This window comes from Plutella xylostella, chromosome 17, assembly GCF_932276165.1.
Source record: "Plutella xylostella chromosome 17, ilPluXylo3.1, whole genome shotgun sequence".
NCBI classification, from domain to species: Eukaryota; Metazoa; Arthropoda; class Insecta; order Lepidoptera; family Plutellidae; genus Plutella; species Plutella xylostella.
This window is the reverse complement of record NC_063997.1, coordinates 3,962,640-3,977,807: the sequence shown is the minus strand read 5'-3', so window position 1 is coordinate 3,977,807 and position 15,168 is coordinate 3,962,640. Positions and strand designations below refer to the sequence as shown.

Below are 15,168 nucleotides of genomic sequence, written 5' to 3'. Positions count from 1 at the left end.
TAGAGAGTAGATCATAAACTATCAAAGAGAAGGCGCTCATAAGGCTGTCCGCACCGCCACGCCAGGCACGGCCAACTGAAGATTATTTTTATTGTTTAAAATGTAGTGTATTGTGTATTTGAAGCTCAGTGTGATAAAGGCCTTTTGCAAAAGTTTACACTTTTTAACATTCCGCTTTTGAAATAAAAATTTCACGCCCCTGAAAATAAATCAACATCGAGTCTTACCTACACGGATGAAGTGGAGCGGAGAGTGATATTTATTTGTTGCACAGGTTACACGGTTACACTCTATTATGTAGGTTCACAGATTACAGCTCCTTGATTAGCCAAAAAAAATATAGCTGTCAGCAACTGTCAAACTTTGTTGGAATTAAATTGTGGAGTGGAGCTAAAGCTGATGTGATTGTAGCAATAAAACTGCAATTTACAAATAAATATGGTTCTTTATTTCCCTTTTGGCATTTAGCAATCGCAACCAACTACGTGCTGCTCATATTTCTGTGATTTATACGCCATGGTATTGAAATGAATTGGTTCTTTGGTATGTAAAATTTTTACGGCAATCATTTATTTTCAGCATCATAATTCATTGTCATTAGTTAATTGTTTTGTTTTCAGGCCTTATGTGGAAGCTCTAAAGAGTGCTCAAGAAAAGTGCTCCTTGTATCATTATGTGTAATAGCATTTACGTCAAAGAATTTGCATCCGTGACGAACTGTACTCAACAGTACGGTTTTATGTATTTCGATATTAATACCAGTATTCTATCAAATGGGCCACTGTTTGAGTTGTTTTCAACAGCAAGCTAATAATGACAACCCTACATCTCAAAAAATCCATGATGGTAAGGAACAAATAATTGTACTTATTAATTAATAATTTTCTTGTAACTAAAAGTATAGTTTTATACATATTATACCCAATGTAAAATAAATAAAATCCCAATTTCAGGAGAGATGACAGATATTATAACGACCCATGAAGTGCCTGCACTAGTGGTCTCCGACTGCCCTCCCGAGGAGCCCCTGCTGCACTCAAATGACAACTCGGTGAACTGCCACCGCCAGGCCGGCCGGGACACCACACACAATGCTAATACTCAAAATATGCACGGTGACAATAATATTTACATTGAAGGCCTTGCTCTAACAAAAGTACAACTAACTGCTGAAAAGGCCAACAAGCCATTCTATCAAAAACTTCCTTCAATCCCTCGAACTATGTCTTCTCTAGGATCTAATGAGAACAGGGTGTCTGAGTCCAAGATAAACCAGTTGTTTGATCAGTATAAAGACTCCTTAGAAGATGCCATTTTAGCAGAAGGTATAGAAAACCTATGTAATGATCTCCAGCTGAACCCTGATGACTTCAAGGTGCTTGTGCTCGCGTGGAAGCTGAACGCTAGTCAAATGTGCAGATTCACTAAATTAGAATTCACACAAGGCTTAAAAAACATGAAAACTGATTCCATCAAAGGAATTCAGCAAAAATTAAGCGATATTACAAGTGAATTGAGAAGAGACAGTGAACAGTTTAAAGATCTCTACAGATTTACTTTTAAATTTGGGCTGGATGTGAGTACAGGGCAAAGGATACTTCCGGCTGACATTGCCATAGTGCTGTGGAGGCTTGTGTTCACCAGCAACGAGCCGCCCATCCTGGAGCGCTGGCTGGCGTACCTGGAAGCCAGCCCGCACGTGCGCGGGGTGCCCAAGGACACCTGGTACATGTTTCTTAACTTCTGTGAGTTTGTGGGTGAAGATCTCAGCAGCTACGACGACACCGAGGCTTGGCCGAGCCTGTTTGATGACTTTGTTGAGTACGAGAATGATCAGATGAATCAAAATATTACCAAGAATGATATCAGAATACAAGATTGAATTCCCATTTGCCAAATTTTTCTATTCTAGGTACGTACTTAAACTGTTGAGACTGATAATGTGTAGTACTGCAGTGTCTGAAATTGTGAATGTGAAGCTCTCAATGTGAGATTTTTTAAATAAATTGTAAATATGTTACTATATTTTATAATTATAGCTGTCATATTTGTGTAGCTAATAATAAGTAATTAGATTAAATGAAGATTATACAACATTCCAGTCATGGAATTTGCCAAATTGTACATAGTATAAGGACTGTATCCCTGCTTGAGCGGTGCATAGACGCGTCTACCATACAATCATTGTGATGAAAGATAACAATTATATTATTTTACATTAATCATAGGTCGTGAGTGGAGTATGAATTATTTTGCACAATATTAAAATTTACTGATGTAAATATACAATTTGTCAGATAATGTTATTATGATTATTACCCTTTTTAGGGTTCCGTAGCCAAAATGGCAAAAACGGAACCCTTATAGTTTCGTCATGTCCGTCTGTCCGTCTGTCACAGCCGATTTACTCGGAAACTATAAGTACTACAGTGATGAAATTTGATGGGAATATGTGTTGTATGAACCGCTACAAAAATATGACACTAAATAGTAAAAAAAAGAATTGGGGGTGGGGCCCCCCATACATGTAACTGAGGGATGAAATTTTTTTTTTCGATGTACATACCCGTGTGGGGTATCAATGGAAAGGTCTTTTAAAATGATATAAAGTTTTCTAAAAAACATTTTTCTTAAAGTGAACGGTTTTTGAGATATCAGCTCTCAAAGTCGTAAAAAGTATGTCCCCCCCCCTCTATTTTTATAACTACGGGGTATAAAATTCTAAAAAAAATAGAGGTGATGCATGCTAATTAACTCTTTCAACGATTTTTGGTTTGATCAAAGTATCTCTTATAGTTTTTGAGATAGGTTGATTTAACTGTAATTTTGCTGCTACGGAACCCTTTGTGCGCGAGCCCGACTCGCACTTGGCCGGTTTTTTAAGTTACAAATAGGTAGTTGTTATAATACCTAGCCAGTCTAAATTGTTACAAAAATACACCCTGGGTCAAGCACTGGGCAATGTTTTATGACAGTATCATTGGGAATTTGTAGGTAAGCTGGCCACTCACTAAGCCGCTAAAGAAAGTTCTAACTTCATTTTGTGCTTGACTCCAAACCTCTACAGAAAAAAGCCAAATCCCAGAATTTTTTAAAATCTACACCTCAATAGAACATGAAACCATTCGACTTACATTACCTCTTTAAATACAAAGGTGCGAAACTAATTCCACCAAAGAACTCTCGTTTACACCCATAGGCATGTCGGAAATCTAACTTTTTTCGCATGATTGAAATAGCTCCTAAGGTTCAGGGATAGAGAATGAAACTCGAAGTTTATTAATAAATTTATTTTATTTAAACAAAATAATATAGTCTGCGCCGTGTAGCGGGGCGGGTGCGGCGGCGCAAGGCACTGGGGGGTCGCCGCCCGGTCCCACTCATCATATACACTAAATATCAGTAATAATAATATACAAACGCCCCTACGTGTAATTAATCAGATTATCATAAAAAAGCTGAAATTTATTTCATAATATACATTTATCGTAACAATACAGGGGTTGGGCCAAAGAAATACATGTAAACACCACCATCATATTAATTCGCAAAACTTTCCATAAGTACTCTCAGTTTCTTCCTACAATAATACATGACGTACCAGTGAAAGCAATAAATTATCATCGTAAGTTGATAAAACAACATGAATTATTGCGGACACTAACATTAACAGACAAGTGCGAAACAAGCGGGGTTCACCTACGTGTGACTAAAATAGACAACAATTCACCAAAACGTTACTAATTTAATATAAATAGAAGATAGAGAAGCAAATTAGAAAAACGTAATTTTCATAATTTAAAATAAATACTACTTTAAGAGGGTAAGTATGAAAGAGAAATGTAACTAGAGTAATGAGAGCTCCTCCCTCGGTCCCGCCGTGAAGCATCAACATACGGAAAGAAAGCAGTGGTTCGCGATTATAAACTCTGTGGACTGTGCCGCCAACAATCAAGTCACTTGTAAAAGCTTTATGTAAATAAAGTCGCAATCTGTACAGCAACATTGTAATATCCTGCTTCGTGGCAGTAGCTATAAAAATCTTAGTAAAAGATTTACAATTTACTGGACTAGTGTTACTATTATTGGGAGTAGAAGGCCATAAATGTGTCATGAACTCATTGCATCGGTGAAGCAACACTCGGCGCTCGCGCTACCAACCCCACCATTGAGGAATACATGCGTTTCTGATAATATAGGTTTTCGAAAGGCCTATCCTAGCTAAATTACAAATCGTAGTGCCGTGTTTACTCAATCACCTTCAGGACTTTACCAATAGCGATCGTTTTATCTGTAACAAAGAAAACAGTAATTAGTAAGAATAATTTATTAAATACATCAGATTATTACAGAAAGGTTTCCATGTCAAGGAGGCAGTCATGTCTGCTGCAGTAGAGACTACGAATAGTAGAACATAGCATAATGTATTCCAAGTCAGGGAGTCCTTAGTGGCGTGAAGGGAGAGGCCATGGGTGACTGTTTGTGGCGCTTCTTGGGAAAAGTTTTGTCCAGCAGTGGACGATTATGGGCTGATGATCTATACCAGATCTTTTCCAAATTACCTATGCATCATCATCACGACCCATCAGGTCCCCACTGCTGGGGCACGGGTCTCCTTCCAATGAAAGAAAACCTATGCATGTCAAAGAACAATAAATAAATATACTCACTTTCATCTCTTAACGTGAACCTGCCCATCTGGGCAAACTTCTTGAAGGGTTCTAAGCAGATGACGCCCGCGCACTCTATCCTCATGATGGCGACCTGGTCCTGTTTCACGAAGCGCGGCCGCGTCTTCGACTTGTCCCCCGTTTTCTTGTCCACCAAACAGATTAGGGCCTGCAAAGATATTCGGGTTAAATTGATTGCTATAACCGTAACCATAAAGTTACAATATTTATGGGGTCTTTACATGGGAGTATTACTACTTGTATTGACGGTACGAGTAAGGATGATTAGACATATTTCGTCACCCATTTTAACATTGTTTCTTATCTGTGCGCTAGACGATCAATTATATTCCGCAATATTGAAGATTGTGCAATATAATTGATCGTCTAGGGTTAATATTGAAGATTGCGCAAACGTCATTTGGATACAAAACGTAATTCAATCTTATTGCACAATATTATTGTAGGTCTAGGGTGCGCCTTATACTTATATTTTAAGTATTAACTATTGTGACATGATAAATACTCTTCCAACAATATATTTACCTTAACAGTGACTTCTTCGGCTGCACAGTGGATGTGCATCACAGCTGAGTATCCGGCGCAAATTATAGACTTATGTTCCAAAATCACTACTTGAGCATCAAATACCTGTAACAAAAAATACAGTTTAGTTTCTTGCAACTAATCTTATTTTTATTTAAATATTTAGCTGCTTGATTTTGCATTTTAGACGGTTGATAGCCATATTATGTGGCTGTCATACGTCTAGGCCTACTTATCATTTCTTAACTATGCTCGTACGCTGCATGGCCATCCTTACTAGGTGACCAAGCCAACGGAGTCATGATTCAGTGCTTTTCCAATCATGCTTAGTTACTATGCGGTCGCGGCTGTGAATTATTTATTACACTTTATCAGGGTGTCCACTCACAATGCTACAAAAAATTCCCTGACTTTTCCCTGACTTTCCCTGACCATTTCAGAAATTTTCCCTGACCAGAGATGAAATTAAAAACCCAATTACTACAATTAGATAAAGAAAGCTTAAAGTTTTGCATTCATTTGTTTGACACTTCGATTTCGTAAAATATTTATACGGGGGGCTGCATAAATATTTTACGCAATCATTATTTAAAAAGGGCATACTGAGCCGAAAAGACATGACTCGTGACTCAACAATTTTTGTTTTACGACTTTTGAAAATTCACTAAATAAAATTAAGCTTTCCTAGATAAAATTTGTTGATCGCGTGACTTTTTACTATGAAGAACCACATAATATTTTTTCTAAAGCACGAAAAACTTTTTTAGAAACTTAGTCACTTCTTTTTGGCTTAATATACCACTTTTGCATCATCATCATCAGCCAATAATCACGCACTATCCTCGGCCTTCCTCATCCAGCTACTACCGACTACACGCCTAAGGACGTCGGTCCAGCGGGCAGGAGGGCGTCCCACTTCGTTCGAGGACTCTACTCGAGAACTTGTCTACCCCAACGGTCATCGGTTCTTCGAGAGATATGAACAGCCCACTGCCAGTTTAGCTTGCAAATTTTGACAGCTATGTCGGTAACCTTACTCTTCTGACGGATGATAGTCTCATTAAATTTCTGATATGATCTATCAGAGAAACCCCAAGCATAGCTCACTCCATAGCGCGCTGAGCGACTTTAAATCGGTGGACCATTCTTATCTACCGTCAGTGTCCACGTCACTGCACCATATGTCATCATTGGCAGGACGTACTGGCTGGTTGGCAGAGGATAATATTATGTGACCCAGTTTCCTAAATGCAGCCCAACCCAACCCAGTTGGATGCGCCTTGCAGCCTCGTTGTAAAAATTTGTTCTGCCTAGCCAAATAGTCTGCCCGAGGTAGACGTATTCTTGCACAACTTCGATAGTTGTCTCACCAACGATGACCGGCTCCGGTTTGATGTGAGCATTGTACATGACTTTCGTCTTGTCCAAGTTCATACCGAGGCCTACACGTTAAGAGCAGTTAGACCACTTACCACTCAGCTGAGTTCCTGCAGTGATTCTGCCATAATAACGCTGTCGTCCGCGAAGCGGAGGTTTGACATGTACTCGCCATTTATAAATATGCCATGTCCGTTTCAGTCTAACATCTTAAAGATATCTTCCAATGCATTGTTAACAGTTTCGGAGATATCACACCCCCCTGTCATACTCCTCGTTGCAGTTGGATAAGTTTTGTCTTGTGGTCCTGTACTTGGACGTAATAGTAGCGGCATTGTACAGACACCTTAACACCTTGATATAGCGCTAGTCGATTTACATGTATGCCAAATCATGCAAGGATTTCAAAACTGCCCTGGCCTTGAGTCAAAGGCTTTTTCATACTAGACACAGAGACTGAATATATTCTTCGGTCTTCTATATAATCTGCCTTACTGTGTGGATGTCGTCGCTACAGTCGGTAGCAATGATAAATTAAATTAAGTATACATAAGTACCAGGCTCTTATTTTTTTAACAACAACAATGTTATAAACCCTCTTTTATTTTGCCATAAACGTGTGATTTTTTCTTGTATTTGCAATAGTGAGTATGTAGTATTAAGTTTTTTATTTCTTCAATCCTAACTAATATTATAAATGCGAAAGTAACTGTGTCTGTCTGTCTGTCTGTTACTCTTTCACGCCAAAACTACTGAACGGATTTGAATGAAATTTGGTATACATGCGGTCTAGACCGTGAGAAAGAATATAGGCTACTTTTTATCCCGGAATTCCCACGGGAAAACTTTTTAAGGCGAAGCGAAGCGCTCGGGAACAGCTACTTTCTTATAAATAGTATGGATCATTCAAAAATATTTATAAACTAAACGAGATTTTATTTTATGACTTTTGTATTTCACGTCTAAAATAGTAACGTAAAATACTAAAATTTTGACAAAAAATATGCTTTGATAGTAGTTTTTCCCTGACTTTCCAGGTGGTCCATCAATTTCACTGACTTTCCCTGACCACCTTGAGCTTCCCTGACTTTTCCCTGACTTTCCCTGACTTTCCAGATAGTGGACACCCTGTTTATTGTATACAAAATGCATAGGTACAATAAAAGATGGAATTAAACTAAACTGGTATACAAGGGCGGACTTATCGCCTAAACGCGATCGATCAGTCAATTATTTGACTTCGAATGTGTTATTACTATAGAACAGAGGTAGGAAAGATTCTCGAGTGGAGACCACGAACTGGCAAACGCAGCGTGGGACGCCCTCCTGCCCGCTGGACTGACGACCTTAGGCGGGTGGCGGGTAGTGGTTGGATGAGGAAGGCCGAGGACCGAGTGTTGTGGCGCTCCTTGGGAGAGGCCTATGTCCAGCAGTGGATGACTATTGGCTGATGAGGAAAGATTGAGTATTGAGGGACTCACTCGGCCGGTGGTGATGGGCTCGGCGGCGTCGCACAGCACGAAGCCGGGCGACACGTCCTCCTCCTCGATGCCCTTGAGCTTCACCTTCACGTTCTCACCCGGCCCGATGGACGTCACCTCGATGTCGTCCGACCACAGCTGGTCCACAGTCACTTGCACCTGGAAACGGGAGATAGGACGTCAATTTGTGACACACAATGATTTCAAAAAGAAATAAGGAAGGGTGCCCAGCCCATAGAACATTTTGCCTGAAGAAAATGTCACCCGCGCGCTTGCTTCAATTCAAACAAATTATGACAGATATATGAAATTTTAGGGCCAGCGCGGGGGTGCCACACATAAAAAAGTTCATAAGACAAAATGAATGTTAGTCACATGGTCTTCTTTTAAGCATGACTGTGACAAAGCTGGTCTAGGGTTTGTCACTATGATAAAAGGGTTAACCAGTCATAATAGCAGACACGTTCAGCCACTATACTCCAGTCTCCGTAGTACGGTCTGTAATCCACGTAGGTAAACGTATATCACGATTCGCCATAAATACGGCACCGGCGCTGTGATTGGTGGAACGCGCACTAAGCGAGTTTATCGACGTCGATAACGGACCCGTGCCGTGGGGCCAACTAGTAGATTATAGGATCACTCACTCACTTATCGGTCACGGTCAAATCGACTTTTGCGCTGCGACTTAAAGGTTTGATAGCCTCATGCGTCATAAACAACTCACCCTATTAGGCATGAGGAAGAGCGTCTGGCTCTTCCTAGTAGTGCCCGCCTCCACCTTGCCCATGAGCACGGTGCCCATGTCCTTGTACTTGTCCACGACGGGCATGATGAAGGGGCCGTCCATCTTGCGGTTGAGCGAGGGCAGGTCGTCGATGAACTGGATGAAGGAGGGGCCGCGGTACCAGTTGCAGATGTCTTCTGAAACCTGAGGGTTGTGGGTCGTTAGAGGTTGTTGTAAAGGTGGGTTCACCAGTGAAAAAATCCAGTTAGGGACGTAGGTAAGTGTATGATATACTAAGGTGGATTTACTCAAATGCGTATCTGGTATTAATAAAAAAAATAAAAAAAATTAAACAGCTAGACTGACTTTAAATATTTTTGGTGTAACGATGAAAAAGTTTTAGGTTAGCATTCTGTACCATTATACTTTTACAAACATTATTAAATTATACGAAAATCACAATCTATGCTCACATTAAGTTGGTTTGCCGTCATCGATCGTGGTTCGTGGTATAAAAATAGCATTGTAGTAGTAATATCTTTATTTATAAGCATAATTAGATAAGTAAATGAAACTTACTTGTTCCAATAAGCCTTGTCCGGTCTGCCCTGACACGGGCAGGAAGGAGAGATCTTTCGCTGGGTTGAAGCCCAATTTCTTAAGGTAAGGTAGGATTTTGTCTTTGCATTCGTTGTATCTGAAATATCAAAAGAATAAAGTATAAGATTGCGATACTGCGCAAGAGAGCAGCATCCATGATGCAGCGTGTTTGGTGCAGCTCCAACAGTATTCTGAACACACTCTGCAATCGTTATGATTCCCCGATATGGCAGCACTGGGTGGCCTTGCATGTTTAATTTAATTTAAGTTTCTATGTTGTTTTTACTTTGTTTTAGTCTTTTAATATTGTTTTTGTTTTTGTACCTGTCTTACTAATATTATATTTTAAGAAATTTATGTAACTAGCTAGCTTTTTATGGACTTACAGTCTGCAATAAACGATTATTATTATTATAAGAAATATTAGATATTAAATATTGAAATAAAGTAAAATAAATTTCAAGATAAATATCTCATGGGGCTAGAAAACGATAATTTATGTCTTTAAATAGCAAAAAACTGCACATCTGCTTTGTACACAAGCTGTAAGATACATTGAACTAGTACACAAACTACTCCCTATTTAAACAGGGACCTTGGTCACACCACATGACGTCATCGTTATATGATATGATATGAATCAAGAAAGGGGTAATACCATAGACCACAACACAGACAGGCAGATTACACATAAAGCTAAAGAGTCAAATCAGCCTTTTTCGACTTTGTGAAAAGTTTTCAAATCCATCAAAATCACAAGAGTACAAGAGCACCAGAGATGTGCTACGCAGCTATGCTTCCAATAATGTGAGTGTAATGCGTTACCACCAGTGTTATACTATGTGGACCAATATCAAACGCATCCATGGCAATGCAGATTAGCACTTCTCTGGAGGATAGGCACCCTAGGCCACGACTATAACTGATGACTTATAGCTCACCTCTTCTCATCCCACGCGACGGTGGAGTCGTCCATCTTGTTGACTAGCACGACCAGGTGCTTGACGCAGTCATTATTCTGAGCTACCACAGACAGATACACCGACACACAACCAAGATGACTACTATGGTTTGGGAGCTACACAACCATAGACAGATACACCGAAACACAGACACGTTGAACTTAAAACACCCCTCTTATTCCGTCGGCGGTTTAAATTCTCACCTCTTCTCATCCCACGCGACGGTGGAGTCGTCCATCTTGTTGACCAGCACGACCAGGTGCTTGACGCCGGCCGTCTTGGCCAGCATGGCGTGCTCGCGCGTCTGCCCGCCGCGGTCGAACCCCGTCTCGAACTCGCCCTTACGCGCTGATATCACCTGTAGAAGGGGTGAGTTAGCTGTTGTTATAATGTCTTAAGGGATGTGGTTTGAGGGCTACAGCAGCAGTAATCGTAAGGTTGCGGCCAAACATAGCATCCTGTGCTGAGTGGATTATGCGTCCACTTATAGCGCATTAATAACCATCAACATTGAGACGAAAGGCGTCGTGAAAGCTTAGGAATTTTAGAAGTTGAATACCTTAATTAAGGTGCTTTCCTAAAGCCACAAATAGGGACTAATGACGAATGGTTATTAAAATTAGGTAATTAACGACTAAGACGTGTCGAGTTTAGACCCATATTGTTGGAAAATGATGATTTTAAAAGTATTTCTATGGTATAAAACTTACATAAAACCGTCTTGAAAGGAAAGCCCATCATATTCATATGCAAATAACACAACATAGTACTCACAAGCACGGCGAGGTCGGCCTGCGCGGCGCCGCCGATCATGTTGGGCACGAAGCTCTTGTGCCCGGGCGCGTCCAGGATCGTGAAGTGCTTCTTGTCCGTCTCGAAGTACGCGCGCCCCACCTCCACCGTCTTGCCCTTGTCTCGCTCTGGAAATTACACGAATAATCGGTTAGGTTAGTTAAGATATTCTTTATTAATGCACAAAACACGGTCACTATTACAAAAAACTTAATCTAAGACATGTACAAATGATGGTCTTATCGCTTAAAGCGATTTATTTAAAACCGCCTTTGGGTGGAAGGATATTAGGAAGGAGATAGGTTTGGTATTTATGTGGTCTCTAGCACTCGGGCATAATGAAGCTCTATAATTATGAGCAAATTTTAGAAATAGGTAAATGCATGCTTGACAATGACAGTATGGTTATGGCCACCATGTCTGCATAGGCAGTAGGATTGTGAGGGTGTCTGGGGGTAATCTGTGGATCAGTTTCATCATCTTCATCAGCCAATAATCATCCACTGCTGGACATAGGCCTCTCCCAAGGAGCGCCACAACACTCGGTCCTCGGCCTTCCTCATTCAACCACTACCCGTCACCAGCCTAAGGTCGTCAGTCCAGCGGGCAGGAGGGCGTCCCACGCTGCGTTTGCCGGTTCGTGGATCAGTTTAACCGATTCTAATAGAAGAAGGAGGCCTATTAATTTGTTAGTGAGCTACTCTCTATCCAACAAGAACCATGTATTACGAAGCTAATTTTGCTCTAAAAAACGTGACATTTAGCTGAGTTGAAAATTACATAAAATTGCATGCAATAAAAGGAAAACTGCAAAAAAGCAGAAGTGCTAAATGCTGATTTTAAACTAGTACGAATTTTGCTGACGTCCTTGATTGTGCCACATAGAGTGAATCACACACTCGCGTCACGTCACCCATACACACCTTGAATTCATTATTTAGCATGTGGAATATTTTAGTAAAGTAAAAGGAAGTAAGGTTGAAAGTTGCAGTGATAGAACCTTAACATATATCCATGGATGTGTATTGAATTCTGCTATTCTGGCTAGACTACTTAAAGCCAACCAGATAATTATGATGCTCTAGTGATAGATGTTAAAAAATTACAGTGGCTAAGTTACCACTGTCACTTGCACCAGCTTCCAATAAACAATTATGTAAACCCACCCACCTGCAGTGGTGGGAAATGGTCCAAGCTTAGGAAGACAGTTTAGACTTAGGGGATATGCACAACGGGTTCATTCATGAGAGCCAGGTGCAGGTACTTACATTCCCACATAGAATAGAATAGAATATGTGTATTTACCTTCTTGGTTAGTGTCTAGAGCCCACGAGAGGTACCACGACTCCCTGGACTTCTCCCTTGCTTCTCTCTCGTACTTGTCCAGTGTCCTCTTGTCCACCATCCCCGTGAGGGACATAATTTGACCGCCGATCGTCGACTTGCCGGCGTCTGGGGAAGTACAACTCACGTTATGTGAAGAAAGAAAACCATAGTAAAGTTAGTCATAAGAAATATTTATGTATGAAACATGTGATTCTATTGTTCTTGTGTAATAATAGAAACATTCTTCAGGATTTATTACATTCAGTAAAATATGGGTTCAAGTAAATGATGCTTATGATCATAGTTAGACTTTTAATATAGAAACTAGCCAAGATCATCATCATGTCTTGTCTTATGTACACATGAACAAAATCTGTACATTCATAGTACTCTTTAAGTAATATCAACTTGTAGTAGACTCACCGACATGTCCTATAAATACAACATTCACATGTTCCTTCTTGCTCCGCGTTAACTCTTCCATGGTTCGCACGGGCTTCTTTTTAGGAATCTTTTTAATTGTTTCACCATCCTCCTGAAATGTAAGATATAAATTATTTAACTGCACAAATAGATAGTGACACTGGATTGAAACGGTATAAAAATGCACACTTTGTTCTGCACATAACTCAAGGAAATCAGAGTTGAAGAAGTTAGATAAAACATTTTCAGCTTGTAAAATCTAGAGTCTCCTAGTATCAGAGAACAATGTCACTGTGATAATGATAAATTATCTGTGCTTATGTAATTTAGCCATGGAATAACACAACACAAACTTTGTTGTCCAAAGTTATCTAACACATTTAAAATTAGCACTTTTGTGTGACCATGTATGAATAATCAATTAACAACTAGTTTACACATACAAATAATTAAGTAGATTGTTAACCTGAGCATCAACCTCTTCCTCGTCGCCATCATTGTTGTCTTCAGGTGTGAGGAGGGCATCATCAGCTTCAACTTCCCAGCTCTCGGCTGTGGGTGAGTCGTCGGCGGGTCGCGGCGCGGGCGCGGGCGCAGGCGCGGGGGCGGCGGGGGCTGACTCCTCCTCAGGGGATGGTGTGGCGGGGGCGGGCGCGGGCGCGGGGGCCGGCACAGGCGGCGGCTCCTCCACGCGGGGCGACACGGACGCCGCTCCACTGTCTGAACCACCATCTCCACAACCTGGATCAATCGCCGTCACTTTACTCCATATTTATAGACCCGCCATAGCTCATTCAAAAGTACAACAGTCGCAGTGTGATGCGTAGGAGTTTGCAACAACTTATGCGGTCAGTGAAAATGTATTAGACCATTTTGAGTTTTAGTACAATCATCCACATTATGTGAGGTGTTTTTTTTTACTTATTTGGTTTTGTTATCTGTTTTGCAGGGTTTTTTTTGATATGAGGTATGCACGCCAATACGAATGATAAGATAAAGAAAAATATGTGAGTTGTGAAGAATTTTCTAGCTAAAAGTATAATTGATTACTTATTAATATTAATGGCAGTCTTGTATGAATAGTTATTGTGATTTGTATTAATAGTATTACGCTTACTTTCTGTTTCAAATTATTGACACTATCAATCATACTATGGTTTGAACTAGAAGTGTGACAACACATGAAGGCCACAAACTTTATATTAGTTTAGCTACATCAGTAAATTTGATGTGCTCTAAGCAAATCTTTGTCCATGACCTGTGTTAGCCAAGTCACACAGTCTCTGTACTAATAATTTAGACTAGTATAAGAACTAAGTATATCAAAAGTTTAGAAAAAGTTGGTCTCACTTTCTCTGGACAATTTGTTGAGAGTAAGATTGCTTTGGGTTTCTAACTAAATAACTTTTTTGCAGAGATGCTAATGCTAAATTAATTTATTGAAATGATAATACTAACCTCTAACCATTGCTTTGATAGGTTAACAACACAAAACTAACAAAAGCTCAAGAGAAATGGTAAGTTGAAGAGATGAAGAGGTGGCGCGCGCCGCGTGTCTCACTACTATAACCCGTTAGAACTGGATTTAGGAAAAAAACTACGTTCACCGACTCACTCGCACTGCTACACGTTGGACGGTGAATGTCAAAGGTACACTAACTAATGACTTGAATTACAATTTGACTAAAACACTACGAATTAGCGACGACACACCGGTATAGTCGCTCGCTAAAGGTTATTGACAGGAGTAGGTATTATTGCGAAAAGATAATTGACAAGACGTCCGACATACCATTCAAAACGGGGCTCCCTGCTGAGTTTGTAGAACCGCTTTCAGATTTTTGTGGTGTTGTGGGTGAATCACTATTGTCGTTAGCCTGTGACGGCACACCAAAAGTAGGCACAAACTCCACGGCATTCACATTCAACGTGGAAAATTTTTCAGACACATCATTAGAATCTTTTGCACCTTGTTCACCCATAACATCGGCTTGAGTTTCCCAAGAGTCCGGAGCACCGTTATTGGACATACTTATGTAGATCTAATGTTAATTTACCAAATATGAGTAGTTTTATTAGTTATTTTTATATTATTTCGCGTTCTTTTCAGGATAGATCCGCGTGTGTCTTTATCTTCCACCGGAAGTTCATGGCAAATAGCCAAATATGTTATAATAAATTTACTGAAATATTAAAAGACAAATCATTATCTGGTAGTTAAATTGATTAACTAAATTGTAAAAAATATATTTAAGAAGCCTAAA

The 15,168-nt window shown here is 40.1% G+C and overlaps 2 protein-coding genes across 4 annotated transcripts; one reads left to right on the top strand and one right to left on the bottom strand.

The window, feature by feature from the left end:
• The first annotated feature begins 7 nt into the window (after positions 1 to 7).
• On the top strand, positions 8 to 2,301 carry LOC105392442 (DCN1-like protein 3). The gene is made up of 3 exons (XM_011564065.3): positions 8 to 543; positions 621 to 846; positions 954 to 2,301. Exons 2-3 carry the CDS (start codon positions 774 to 776, stop codon positions 1,880 to 1,882), a joined length of 1,002 nt encoding a protein of 333 aa, XP_011562367.3. The 5' UTR covers positions 8 to 543; positions 621 to 773; the 3' UTR covers positions 1,883 to 2,301.
• A 974-nt stretch (positions 2,302 to 3,275) lies between these two features.
• On the bottom strand, positions 3,276 to 15,146 carry LOC105392455 (eukaryotic peptide chain release factor GTP-binding subunit ERF3A). Of its 3 annotated transcripts, none has more exons than XM_048626765.1 (12): positions 14,697 to 15,146; positions 13,371 to 13,645; positions 12,905 to 13,016; positions 12,461 to 12,607; positions 11,138 to 11,283; positions 10,567 to 10,721; positions 9,381 to 9,498; positions 8,802 to 9,005; positions 8,075 to 8,233; positions 5,217 to 5,321; positions 4,671 to 4,839; positions 3,276 to 4,291 (listed from the first exon to the last, which is right to left on the bottom strand). In XM_048626765.1, the coding sequence occupies exons 1-12, from the start codon at positions 14,932 to 14,934 to the stop codon at positions 4,248 to 4,250; spliced, it is 1,872 nt and encodes a 623-aa protein (XP_048482722.1). In that variant the 5' UTR covers positions 14,935 to 15,146; the 3' UTR covers positions 3,276 to 4,247. The 3 variants fall into 3 exon arrangements, with proteins under 3 accessions (XP_048482722.1, XP_048482724.1, XP_048482725.1); XM_048626767.1 differs by having other exon boundaries at positions 14,874 to 15,139; XM_048626768.1 differs by lacking the exon at positions 14,697 to 15,146 and adding an exon at positions 14,363 to 14,614.
• Positions 15,147 to 15,168: the final 22 nt, after the last annotated feature.